This window comes from Cheilinus undulatus, linkage group 14, assembly GCF_018320785.1.
Source record: "Cheilinus undulatus linkage group 14, ASM1832078v1, whole genome shotgun sequence".
Classification (NCBI taxonomy): Eukaryota; Metazoa; Chordata; class Actinopteri; order Labriformes; family Labridae; genus Cheilinus; species Cheilinus undulatus.
In genome coordinates, this window is record NC_054878.1 from 29,424,844 (window position 1) to 29,438,903 (window position 14,060).

Sequence of the window (14,060 nt, forward strand, 5' to 3'; positions counted from 1 at the left end):
TCACAGTTACCAGCGTATTGTTTGATTTATAAAAACTATCCCATCATAACAAGAAAAACCAGCTTTTCTATTCCATTGAGATCTTAAGAAACAGAAAATCAATCATGAAAAATACAGCCTAGTTTTCTTCAGATAACAATGTATTTAAGTGTATATGTGGTAAATCAACCAGAAATTTTGTGTCTTTGAGAACTGGGGAAATAGGCAGTATGGATGCATGTATACGTCCTGCTTTCTTAAAGACATGAGCAAGCACCTGTACATTGACTTACCTGTACATTAAGCAGTTCATTCTTGAGCTTAACTTTGTCTGCAGAGAACAGGTCAGAGTCTGGACAACAAATAGACTCACATCTTTCCAACCAGCCTTTCATGGATGAAATCTCCTTTTCAAATCTATCAATACAAAGATGAAAAAAGTAATAAACATCTGTAGTTCCAGCAATATTCCAACATAAATACAACAAATAGTGACCAAAAATAAATTCTTAACAGCAGGCTGTGAGTGTATAGAAATGATGATACACAGTGCGATGCTGTATGAATTATTTTTTTTTTTAGACCTAGACTCCAGTATCAGTGACAGGGTCAAAATGGGGCAATCATATCTCGCCAGACCATCCTGTGCTTTAAATAATCCCTCATACACACACCTGCAGGGGAGAAGATGAGGCTGACTGCAGAGGAACACACATTCTTACAGGCACACACCCACATAAACCTAGCTTAAACTTACCAGAAGGAAATGTAATTATGGCATTAGCTGAATAAAAAAACAAGCATTTGCAAAAGCCTCAGCACTTTAAAAACCTGCTGTGTGACTATCTTGCTGCTTTTTTCTCCCGAATACTACAAAGGAAAAGAAACAATTGCTCCAGTGGAAAGTCTATTGTGCGATCAAAGAAAGTGATAACAAAAGCATGTTATTGGAATTGAAAGGCAACGGCTGACTGAGGGGACAGACTGATTTAGTCAGAGACAAGATCTCTCTGCTCTGCATCACACTTAGATGAGGGAATGATTCAGGGAATAAAAGAGGAAATTGGCATTGAGAGGAAGATTCAGCAGAAAGAGCACATGCACAATAGCAGGGGAAATAGTGATGATTATACGATCAGATTAAGATGCATGTCGAAAGAAAATAGAAAGAAGTACTGTTCAGTAAAGGAACTCCCCGAGCAGTTTGTGCTCAATAGTGTTTCCATATTTCTATTTTCATATTTCTGGTGTGTGTGTGTGTGTGTGTGTGTGTGTGTGTGTGGGGGTGTGTGGGTGTGTGTGTGCAAGTGACACACAAAGCAGTACAGAGCTGTATTGTCAGCAAGACTGCACAGCTACTGGAAATACAGCCAGGATAAAATTCAGGATAAGTTACCAGTGACAAACAAAAACATTTTGACTGAAACAGAGAAAAAGAATTTGCTTTGTTAATCTGTTAAAACATCCTGGACTTGATTCATAAAAAGTATTGTTCAGCTTTATTAGCAAATGGATACAGTACTATCATTTCATAAACAAAGAAAACACAAAGGATTAAATGCATCACCATCTGCAGAGCAAATAGTGTCTCTGTCCATCAGAGCTATTTGCTCTTCTTTAAATGAGCATTTTGAGGTCATCAAAAGTCAAATTGCCTTTTCTATGCAAAGGACATCACTGCGATACTGTCTAATTTGCAAAAGACAGCACTGACAGCAGTTAGTGTGAAATTTTGACCACCGGCTGAGAGTTGGTGGTAATTGCTCCACAATATTTATAAAGCATATCATGCAATTTTTTTCTGTCTACTGACATGCGTGCGCCACTTTCCACGCATAGTATGTGATCTATTAAAAAAAAAAAAAAAAAGACCTGACGTTAAAATGTGTGTACCTGTATGCAAACTCTGACGTATGCGTAAGAACATTAATTTCACTCAGTCCATGCCGTCATACATGGAAAGATTCATTTTTAACAATAGCCTAGTGAGCTATATTTTTACTTTCTAATATGAAACTGTTAATATTCACCTTTAAAAAAAACTGCCATATATTTCATCATCAAAGTCTAACCTTCATTCGTCCTGAACGTAGGTGGTCAAACCTAATAAAATTTTACTTCTTTTCACGGAGTGGGAATTTTAGTCTGTAAAATGCATGACGTAAAGGGAGACATGACGGTGTCTTTTCCACACCGAGTCATCTTTGCCCACCAATCATTGAGCACATCTTTAATACCTGCATGCATTTAACCATATAATTGAAAAGAGTGTAAACTAAGCCGAGACAGCTCTCACACAATCATCGCATATTCTAATAATTAGTCATAGTTCAGGATAAACTCACCAGAATTTTAAAAAGGTAAATAAAAAAACAAAAGCATTTGTTCATTTATCAAACTTTTCTTTACTAATATTCAAAATTCATCTATCAAAATTCTCTTTAGTAATATCCAAAGGTGGGAGAGATCTGATATTATGTGTAGGAATCATTATGTGTAAAAGGTAGATTTTTTTTGGCACTGTAAGAGAAGTGCATGAATGAAGCAGCAATGTGGTGATAACCTGTTTTTTTTTTTTTTTGCTTTAGTTTGTGACAGTTCCCACTGTGGCAAATTAACAGTCACTGTTGTACAACTACCCTTTAATTCATAAGCATCTTGGTCTTGCTGTCAAATTCTTCTGTAACCTCCTTCTGGTTGCACTCATGGTTCACTGCCAAAAGCCTTTGATCTGACGGCTCATTGATAAGCATTTTCATTTATATGGTGCTTTGCATTAACTCCTTAAGGTTAAACGTAGGCGTTTAAAGGGCGGGACAGGAGGCAGATCTACGTGTGCACATCTCCAGGTGGATCAGGATATAAAAAGAGAACACTGGGTGTGGATGTGCATGTGCAACATTTTATAAATCATAAATATTTTGGGCACTTGCCATTTCTGGGTTTTGGGCATACTTTCAATTTCACTACAGATTCTATGCACAGTTTGAGGACAACAATTCTGCCTCTGCAGGACTTAAAAAATAAATAGTCTGTGAATATTACTTTGACATAACCATATATAACCAAATAGCAACCATATTGGAATCAGACATAAAATAAATTCCTGGTTGCCAGAGGCTAATGCTCGCTCATTCACACATAGTTGGAAGAGCTGGTTATGCAGGACAAGTATGGGACTGGAAGGAAGGTTTGTTTCAAACTTTTGAACTTTTCACATCTGTTTAGAGTCATGTGTGCAATTAACTCAAGAAAGTGCTCCTCTACCATCCAGCTCATCAACTAGGTCAAAATGTAGATAGAAATGAGCTCCATCAGGATGAGAGTAATGAGCAGAGATTGTGACGATTTAAATCACTATTCAGATACAAAACGAGAGCAAACTGCAAATGTGGGACAACCATATTGCTGTTTTGGGGCTAGAATACTATTTATGCAACATGCTTTGTAAATTGGATCACTAGACAGAAAAACTGGTGACTTTTTGTGGAGCTTTTAGCAGTTGCAATAGATCTTTAGTAGATTCCTCACTCTGTCTTGCTGCTGTCATAAGGTATAAAAAAAGGATAACTCATGTCTGAATATTTAACTCAGTCACACATTCAGCAGATTCCCGTGAAAGGCCAGAGTAGAAGGTACACAAGGTAAACACAAAATTATTTGTCACCGCTCGATCATTTCTCTCTTCTTACATTCTTTCTCTCTTCTCACTCTGCCGATCAGCTAATTATGGACATTCACTCCTTAAGTACTAAGCTAATCAGATTCTGCAACAACCCTGTCTGACCAATCATCGTGCACCTGTCATATTTTAAATCTGTCATCCTCTCTTAACAGTCAGCCTGCCGTTTCAGTGTGGACGCTGCAACCCTCCTCCACCCCAGCCACCTCCATCAGCATCTGGTCCAGACTTCAGTGTTCTCCTCCAAGCCACCTCATTGGTTCCTGGTCCAGCTTCTCAGAAGTCTACCTCTCATCTGATCCTGCATCCCTCATCAACACCAACACCAGTGTCTAGACTCCATGGGGGGTATCCTTTTCCTGTTGCTTACTGTACTACCCCTTCAAGTACATGAAGTCATCACAATGGAGCCTAAACACCAAAGACATTTCTCTTCCATCAAAATTTGTAAAATATTGTTAAACTGGTATTGAGCGTATCCTGATTGAACTGATATTCTTTTCAGACAACTATATCAGATAAGTATGATTTTTTGCTTGCCTTATTTCTTTTACAGGTGCTTCAATACACCCTAAAAAGCTCAAATAAAACCAAACAACACCGTTTACTCTACCTTTGCCAAAGTGCTAGAAGGCTCTCTAACGTGGATTGCTTTTCCATGGCTTTTGCCATAAACTCAGCCTGTTGTTTCTGGAGGTTAGCCACCTCTTCTTCCAGCTGGCTGCCCTCTCCAAGCCTCTTCATGGCTGAGCACAAAGCCATCAGTCTGGGGTTCAGCTGCTCGACAGACTGGCAGACCTCCTGGAGGACACAGAAACACACTTGTCATCCACTCTGAAGACATCATTAAAGCATCAATGTTACAGAGTAAACTCTTAGGCAGGAATAATACCAACATAATCACTCTGAAAATGCCAAATTCCCAGTATAATTTGAAGACACATGTTGATTCAAATTTACTTTAGTAAGATTAAGGCTTACAACTAAATTGTAAAATACTTAACAATAATAAAAAAGCTACATACATGAGGATATAGTAAAGTCAAAATGTATTTTAAAGGAACAATTTAGCAGATTTATATAACAAAAATGTCATTCTTTAAGTGTTTTTTCTTACCAGATGATCCTGGAGGATTTTGTAAGTCTCACATGATGATGTGCAATGTGTCACTGGACTTTCCAGCTTCTTTTTCAGATCACTTATTGTTTTCTTGACCTAATAATGACAAAACCTGACTTATTCAACAATAATTTGCTTACATGTGATTCTTTTCTACTTAATTAATGCATCATCTGTCGGATCGATGCTGCTGTATACCTGCTCAAGGTTATCATTGTATCTCTGCCTGTGTGCGGCACTCTGGTTGAGCCGCCCACCCAGCTGTTCGACTCTCTCCTTCATCTCTTCCCAGCTGTGCCTCATCTGCATGAGCCGTGCCTGAATACTGCCAGCTTCTCCAGGGGTCACGAAGCCCAACAAGGCCTCACAGTCTGCCTCCATGTGAGCCAGGGCTGCCCTTCTCTCTTCTAAACCTTCCTCGACAGCCTGAAGGGATGCAAGAGCAGCAGAGTCCATGGCGAGGAAAGTAATGCAAGGCACAAGTTGGAAAAATGTCTAAAAAATGTGGAGTATAAAATATTAAAAAATAAGCTCTGATAAGGGCAGGACATTTGGCAGGACACTTTATCTTCAAAGTATTCCTTTATCTGCCTTGGAAAAAGGTGTTGAGGAAAATTCAAGTATTAAAGGTTGGAAAGGGGGAGAACAGCATCTGCTGTCTGTAATGGCATGTCTGTAAAATCACAACTAATCAAATGGGTCCTGCAGGATTTTCTTTTGGGCAATTTTTGCTCCGGGCAAAAACAAGACAGACAAGGCAGAGATTAGGCAAACCCAGATTATACTTTCTTCAATATGATCAATTTATTTTCTGTATCCAAATCTTTGCTGAAGCTCTGACCCAATTTCCCCTCAGGGTTAGATTAATATGTCATTTCCTTTTAATCTTAAGTACCCTGAGGCAAACTGCTACTGTAATTTACTGACTAAAGCCAGACAGCAAATCTGAATCATCTTGCGTAGAGCTGCTTAAAATATTTGTCTGATTTATTTGTGAACAGTGAAATACACTGAAGTGTTGGTTCCCAAACTGGGGTCCGGGACCCCCTGAGGGGTGCACCAAAGATCCTGGGGGGGGGGGGGGGGGGGTTTGTGAGCTCTGAGACTGCCAAAATTAGATTTGAAAATATTGAATTAAACCATGATAAAGCAGTTATTAAGTAGTTTATACGAAGGTCTTTTGATAAGAAAAGCATGCATAGGCCTTTTGGGTGTTTTATCAGTGAAAGAATTCAAATCTATGTTGATTTTTGGCAGCAGTGTGTCATTTTTTCTTCTCTCTTGGGTCCTGGGGGGGACCCTACATGTATCTTTTCTTAGGTACATATGGGGGGGGGGGGGCTCCAAGGAAAAATGGTTGGGAAACCATTGGAGGACTTACAGATGGGAACTGTTGCTACACAGTATAGTCAGTTTCATGATAATAATAGTGCAAAATAGTGCTGTAACCATGAAGTACTCTGGTGCTATAAAGAACTAGCCTTATTTATAAAAACAAGGTACAACATACCTCCACTTTGCTGATGTGCTTGTCCAGAGGATCTGAGGACGTGCCAACAGCATCTAACTCCTCCTCTTTCTTGTTAATCCACAGAGAAAAGGCCTCTGACTCATTGCTGAAGCGCTCCCACTGCATACACATCACCTCCAGCTGGACAACACTGAAAGGCACCAGAGTATGAAGCATGAGGTATGTGCATCAGGATGCACTTCAGAAGCACCAAAGAAATGTGTGTGTTGCATTGGAAAAATAACCCAAACAGACACTAAATACCCTTAAATCTAATCTAGACCCCACACTTTTGTCCCAGCTCAGCATCTGTGTGCACTTCCACTTCAAGGAAATTATTTAATAAGTAGGAAAAAGGTACTATGTGCTATTCTCAAACTGAATAATATTACAATGACAGAGCTGCAATTTTACTTTTAAAGCTTAAATTAAACAGATGACGTACATCCAAGCAAAGAAATAGCCTTTTTGATAGTTTTTTATCCATATCACAATTGAAAATAATTGACTTTGAGTACATTACAAAGCACTAGTTTTAAATTCAAAGGCATGGTAGACAAAAGGATGAGGGTGGGACGCACTTCTTGTTTAGGTGGTCTTGCAGTTGTGTGACTGCTTCTCTGGTGGATTGGGCCTGCTGCAGAAGAAAAGTCTGATTCTTCGGACCCAGCTGAATCTCTGCTGCCTTTTCAAGGAGGAGATCTGTTTGTAAGGAGAACTCTTCACTCCTTGTTAGGAGCTCCTACAGAAAAAAACAAGCCAGTAAATAACATAGATACAGAGCATACGATGTAGAAATGAACACACAAAGGCACATATGTGCTGTACCTTGTTATGCTCCAGTTCAGTTTTCAGACTGTCTATGTTGTTGAAGATAAGTTCTTTGTGCAGTTCTGTGTTGGTATTGCTGATGAACCTCCAAACTGTTTCTCTGTCTGCTTCAAAACTCTGCCAGGAGCTCAGAGTTGCCTTAAAATTAAGAGGGAAAAAGCAGAAACAGGGATTGAGCTTTAAACAGAAAATTTTTTACTAGGAAACCAAATCATATGGAATCGTGTCTATGGTATGGTACAGTATGGTATGATATTCCAATGTACCATATACCTTACCCAAAGGGCCACTAAAATGTATCCAATAGTATTATACAGTACTGTATCATATGTATATAATATGCCACTGACTTTAACTATTTGAAATTTAAATCAATCTACAGATAAACATGTTAACATATTAGTGTATGGTACCGTTTTGTATCATTGGGAATTGAAGTGTATCATATCATAGCACATTGTACCATACTGTACTGTATTATATCCAATCTGAAACTAAATTGTATCATATGGCATTACATCGCACTGTATAGCACTGACAATAACATGCACCTGACATCAAGTATTTTCATTTGAGAATTGGGAGGCATCTGGGCCCAAGTGTTTTTGCAAAGTGTCTGCATACTGGATATATTAATGTGATATTTAAGTTTTTAAATTATTAATAAGTATGAAAACTGTTCTCAAGTTCTGTTTACACTTTGTCATGATAGGGTCACGAGATTAATGAGAATAAAAAGTGGCATCAGGCTGCAACATAAATAAAAAAGTGAGGGGGATCCTTTCTGAATGCACTGTAAATCCTAAATAAAATGTTTAATCTGATTAGCAGAGACAGACAATAGCACATTGACATTGTCATATATTTTGTAATGTTACTTTCTGCATTTTAAAATGTTTTTCTGTTCTTTAAATTGGTTACTGAACTTGAGGCACTTTAAGACACTTTCATGGATAAACATGTTGAGCTTCTGATCAATAAAAAAAACAGTGACAGAGGGTTATAAACTAATCCACAGATAAGAGAAACAAACAAAATTAACATACCAGACAACAATCAATACCTTGTTTAGCTCCAACAATCAATGAACACTGTGAGGGTGTGTGTAAAAGCCTACACATGCAAACATTAGCACGCTGCACACGTGAGAAAAATCGAGGATCGTTCTACCTGCAGGTTGTGCTCTTTCGCCTCTGATTTACGGTCGACTTCTCTGAAAGCTCCCTCCAGCTCCCTGAGGGACTCGCTGAGTGTCTCCCCTTTCTGCAACTGACGGCAGTGAGACACCAGGAGCTCCGCCTCTCTCCTGTTAGCATGCAGACGCTTTAAGTGTTGCTATAAGAAACAAGCAGAGAAGAAAATGGCATGTCAGATTTCAACCAAGTGAGTTTTTTGTAATAGATTACTATGTAAAGTTGGCATTTGAAATTCAGATCAACTGAAAGATTGAAGCCTATTTCTTGTCTGATCCTGATGATGCATCAAAACTAATGTCATATAGTACTGGAGTAAACATCATTTTTCAAATTTTGCAACAGAACCTTTAATTTAACCCAGGGTAAACTAGAAATAGAAAAACAATCCTTCTAATGGAGATATGGCTAAGACATAAACAAACAGCAGCAGTGATCATAGTCATAATAAATATTGTTAATATCCTGGCCATCCATATCTTCTTTACGAACATCATCTTATTCCTTCTATAAAAAAAATATCTATACACAGTTGATATCCTCTTATCACTGCCTGAGCTTTACCCATACCTGGTGAAAAATATAAAGTTGTTTTGCCTCTTCCAGGCCTTCAGCATCCAGAATCCTGCTGGTCTGCTCCTCAGCCTCCCTGCGTGCTCTCAGAACCTCCTCCAGAGCACCGTGCACCTCCTCCCTCAGCTCCTCGTACTGAAACATAGCAGAGCCCTCCTCACCCCACTGTGAAGAGTGATCAGGCAGGAAGATTTTGTTTAGAAAACAGAGCACATAAACAGGTTTAAAGTCTTTTAGAATGCTTGAAATACCTGACAGAGTGAAGAAAAGAGAGCCCGCAGGTCAGTAGAGAGTTTGGCGAGAGCTGTTCTCTGTCTTTGGGCCTCCAGTTCAGAGCTAACCTCTGATAGCCCAGAAAGACGAGTCTTCAGCCACAGCAGGCTCTCCTCTCGGGCATCTATTGCTTCCTGTAGAGCCTAAAACAGTGAAAATACAAACATATGAATGCAGGTTTCTAAAGTAAGGGAGTACTGGATCACTCTCCATCTACAAATAGAGATATAAAGTGTTGGCTCACCTGAACTGCAGCATCAACTTGCTCCTTGTGGCTGGGATTTCTTGCTGTCTCTTTCAAGAGTCTCACCTGCCTCCTTTGAGATGAGACCCAATCAGAAAGCTCACAGAACCTAGATACAGAAAACACAAGTTAAACCTACTGGGACCAATAAAGATAGCCTTTAAGATTTTGGAGATACCATGAGGGCTCTCTGTTTTTCCAGTCTTCACCTCTCGTTCCATTCTTTCCATTTATCAGGGTGCTGCTCCAGCTTAAAGTGGGCGCTCTTGATTTGCTCTGTAACTTCCTCTACAACCCTTCTAGTGGAGTCGAGCACACGATAAGCCGGGTCGTTGTCAGGCAACTTCTGACACAGATCCTCCATGTTTCTAATCCTCTTCTCGCACAAAATCAGAGGTTTGCGTTCTCTGAAAAAAGTCTGGAGATAAAGAAGAGGAGGATATGTAGAATGCTGATGATGAAAACATTAAGTGATTTTATCTCTCTTTAACTCCCCTCTCTTGGTTTAATCTGTTTTAACCAAATTTGAGTCTCACTCTGTGCTCTTTGATCACTCTCTCACTGGTGCAGGTGCCTGACAGGGCTTGCATTTCTCTGCCCAACTCTGCTCGGCAGTCTTGTATGATCACATCGACTCGACTCCGCTCCACCTCCACCTTCAGACGGAGCAGGTGAGATGGTACCTCAGCCTGGATGTCCTGTGGAGAAGAAAGAGAAAACATAAGAGACATGGCAGATAAGATAATCTGCATAATATAAATTAGTTCCAGTGTCTTTCACTCCATCAACAAAACCCCCAGACAGCAAATATCCTTTAAAGAGACAGCAGGTAAACGCACAGAGGGTTACAGTGGATGTGACTCGTGCAGGTTAATTGGAAAGAGACTAGAGAGAACTCTATCAAAGCTAAAGGTCTTCCTGGTTAAGTTAATGAAGTATTGGTTAAATGCCTCTAGAGATGTACAGTAATTAGTGAGAGTGTTAACGCATGAGGACCTCTGACCTTCCAGTGTTTGTGCAGCCTGCGGACAGTTTCCTGCAGACCCTCCTGCTCCTCCTGGGGCAGGATGTCCGTCAGCTCATCGCACGCCTTCAAGAACACGCTCAGCACTCGCTGGTCCAGCTGGCCCAAAAACTCCTGTGCAGAAATGGTAAAAGTAAAGAAATAGAAATGTATTAATTATCGAGTGTGGTTCTTTGGTAAAAAACAACATTTTCTTTTCATTTCAGAGTCAATAATATCAATCACTGTTGATCCTTTCTGAAAAAAATGTAAACAAAGGCTGTTTCTGACTGACATCTACCTCACAGCATGTTTCCAAGCATTTACATCTACTACATATTAATACTTGTAAAAACTTGTTGCTGATGGTTTGGTTTGCTTTTGCAGGTCATTTAGATACATTAGTTATGATTCCAGTCTGTTACAGAGGCAGAAAAACTTGTCATAATGGGGGTTTCTTGGCCCTCTGAGCCAGTCTCAAGAGGACACTTGATTTTGCATATGAAAATAAATCTTACCTGCGAAACAGCTTCAAAATGAATTCTCTGTAATAGTTTATAGTCTTACTTTATGCTGTTTTTCTTTGTGATCAACAGAGCCCTTAGCTGTCTTGTGTAACTAGACATTCAGACATTGGTATCCTTTTTAAACATAACCTGTACCCTGCATGAGCTTTCTACTATCTTGATAGAAGATTTCATTTTTTGATCTTACGCTGTGTTTCTTCAGTAATTCCTCAGCATCTCCAGTCTCTCTCAAGCAGCCCTGAGCTTTGTTCAGCACTCTCTCCAGCTCTTGTCTTGATTCTTCAAACCTCCTCCTTAGGCAATTATTCGCCTCTTCCTGCCGTCTCCATTCCCCGACCTCCTTCAGCAAAGCCTGAGAGGACGGACAGTGGGTAGTTTTGATCGTAATCGGTCTCTTTGGTAATACGGTTTAATTACATTATTTGTCTAACATTATGCAAATGAATAGTGAGACACTTGAATGAGTCTAATCTGCAGCTTTGCCTCCTGGGTGTTTTGACGCCCTTGTAAGCTCATTAATGTAATCATGTTGTGGGTAATTCAGGGTCTATATGGCATTCTGGTGTGTATTCATGTATGTTAAACACCTACCTGTGCTGAGGCTTGTATTTCAGACACTCTCTTTTGAAGCATGGACAGGTCGAAGTTTCGGAGCACCTTACTGTTGGAGAGCGACCTCTGCAGGGTGTGATTGTTTCTCTCTATCACTGATAGGCACCGTTTACAAGTTTGCTGCTGGTTTAACAAATCCTGAGAAAAAGATGGATAAAGAAAACATGAAACGTGCTGATATAAGTAAAATTCAATAGTTTTACCCTGTTTTCTAGTTTATCACCTGGTATTCTACATCAAAACAAGCATGTAAAATCAACTTCAAATAATACTGCATGTGATTACAGAAAATTTTTGGTCAGAAAATAATTAGCATAAAAGTTGAGCAATGTGTTTACTTAAAATTTTTGATGAAATTGTACAAAATAGCAGCTGAATCTTTCTGACATTCACTGAGGTGTATGGGGAACACTGCATGCTACGTGTGTTTGAATGGCACAGGAGATTTTATAAAGGTAGAGAGGATGTGAGAGGATGTCCAATGTTCCGGGCGCCCATGCACTTCAAAAACGTCTGAAAACAAATTCACTTAATCATCTGAAATGATCGACAAATCAGTTAAAGAATGATAGAAGAAATGGTCTCCACTGATAAAGAGACAGTTTGGCAAATTTGTGCTGAAGTCGTCCTAAAACATCTGTCTACTGATTAAAAGAAAAACGCAAGCAAATCTGGGGAGACATTCAGGAAAAAAACTGAAAGAAACAAACTTTCTTGGAGTGATTACACACCATTAAACTTGTATCCTCCAATATGACCCTGAGACAAAGGCAGTCAATGCATTGGAAAACACCATTGTCATCAAGGATGACGAAGCACAATAAAGCAAGTCCAAATTCAAGGCTATGTCAAGGGTTTTCATTGACATTAAGGGTATAATTTCAGGGCGGGTTTCAGAAGGGTCTATTACAAACAGGTTCTTGAAAAACTGCCGGAAAAAGTCAGAAGAAAGAGATCACAAATGTGAAAAAAACGGTTTCATTATTCTTCAAGTCAACATGCCAGCTCACACTGTGCTCTCTAAAGCAGTTACTGACCCAAAAAACAAATCACAGTGCTTGATCATCCTCCCTACTCACCTGATCTAGCACTATGTGACTTTTTCCTAAGATCAAATCTGTGCTCAAAGGAACACGTTTTGAGCCTGTGTCAGTAGTTAAGAAAAATAACAGAGATTCTTTAACAACTGTCTGAAGATCAGTGGAAGACCCGAGTGCAGTGGTGTGTTGCTGCAGGAGGAGAGTATATTGAAGAAGAAAGACATTGAAAAACGTCTGTTCAATAAAATTGTATTACAGCATTAGTCTTGTTTTCTAGTAGAATTGCTGAGGTAGCCTCTTAGCACAAGTACAAGTACAAGACCAATTACAGTTAGAGTTTCTGGTTCATGGCTTTCAGTGTCATCATCACTAGTCTCTGAACTGGGAGTGAAAGCAGTAACCAGTGCTTTAATAACCATAGTTTTAGGTGATGACATAAGTGTTAATGGTGGTGGTATTCTAGAGTTCAGTTCAAGACTGAGGCTAGGTTTCAAGACTCTTGTCTCCCTTCATCTGGCTTGACGACACCAGAAGGTTTGCAGGACTGAGTAATTTGTGAAATTAATCACCTCATGCCAGGTACATCAGTTAAACTATGGAAAAAAAACACTTTTTTAAGTGTAGGAATCCTTCTCAATGTATGTAGAAATTTTTTGATGATCACATGATTACAAACAACCTATTTGACAAAAATCTCTAAGTGCACTCTTGACTTACTGTGCTCACAAGACTTGAGGTAACAGTGTCCTTTACCTTTGACCTACAAAATCAAATCAGTTCATTCTTGAGTCAGAGTAGACATTTGTGCAACATCTGCAGCAATTTGTTAATTAGTGACATTATACATCTAAGTGCTGATGACTTAAGGTTTGAGAAAGTCTTGAGTGCTCGGAAGATCGTACAAAGTGTAACAAAAGTGCTCTTTGTTGGGAGCAGAGAATTTCAGAAAGGTGAAAAAACTAGGGCAAACTTCTGGAGAAAAGTAGTGTTTTCTTCAGCTTTCAGAGAGCTGACTGCATTGCTTTTCATGGGTTGTTAGTTTGCTTTTCTTGCCCATGTTAGTGACATGTTCACAACGAAATGTCTGACTGAATATGGCTTTTGAATCTTGAACTTTACGTCTGCTAAATTATTTAATTTCAGTTTGCTCATATTCTTCTTGTCTAACCTGCCACTTCTGTTTTTGCTGGGTTTGTGTCTGTGAGTCTATGTCTCTGGCAGCAGCGGTGATGCGACTTGCTCTCTCCAGGGCTTGGTAAAATGCAGTGATGTGTTTCTCCATCTCTTCCAGCTGCGGCAGAAGGATGTGACACTCCCTCACAAGGGAGGGACACCGCTCTCGCACCTGGAGACAAATGGCACAGGCACTTCAACAGTGACATAAAAAGTGACAACAAGAGGTGATCAGAATGTTAGAAATCTTACAAAAAGGAAGAAGATGAGTATGATAAAAAAACAACCTTGACGAAAGAG

At 39.5% G+C, this 14,060-nt stretch overlaps 1 protein-coding gene across 1 annotated transcript in view; it reads right to left on the minus strand.

Moving 5' to 3' along the window:
* Positions 1-14,060, minus strand: part of syne1a (spectrin repeat containing, nuclear envelope 1a) — a 185,856-nt gene that overhangs the window by 147,167 nt on the left and 24,629 nt on the right. The window contains exons 17-33 of the mRNA XM_041806166.1: positions 13,756-13,932; positions 11,527-11,685; positions 11,123-11,287; positions 10,409-10,543; positions 9,942-10,103; positions 9,615-9,823; positions 9,406-9,514; positions 9,140-9,304; positions 8,886-9,053; positions 8,293-8,391; positions 7,120-7,260; positions 6,873-7,033; positions 6,292-6,442; positions 4,980-5,207; positions 4,779-4,877; positions 4,275-4,462; positions 273-396 (exon numbers count right to left, since the gene is read on the minus strand). Coding sequence (XP_041662100.1) covers positions 273-396; positions 4,275-4,462; positions 4,779-4,877; positions 4,980-5,207; positions 6,292-6,442; positions 6,873-7,033; positions 7,120-7,260; positions 8,293-8,391; positions 8,886-9,053; positions 9,140-9,304; positions 9,406-9,514; positions 9,615-9,823; positions 9,942-10,103; positions 10,409-10,543; positions 11,123-11,287; positions 11,527-11,685; positions 13,756-13,932 — 2,640 coding nt within the window. The remainder of the gene's footprint in view (positions 1-272; positions 397-4,274; positions 4,463-4,778; positions 4,878-4,979; positions 5,208-6,291; positions 6,443-6,872; positions 7,034-7,119; positions 7,261-8,292; positions 8,392-8,885; positions 9,054-9,139; positions 9,305-9,405; positions 9,515-9,614; positions 9,824-9,941; positions 10,104-10,408; positions 10,544-11,122; positions 11,288-11,526; positions 11,686-13,755; positions 13,933-14,060) is intronic.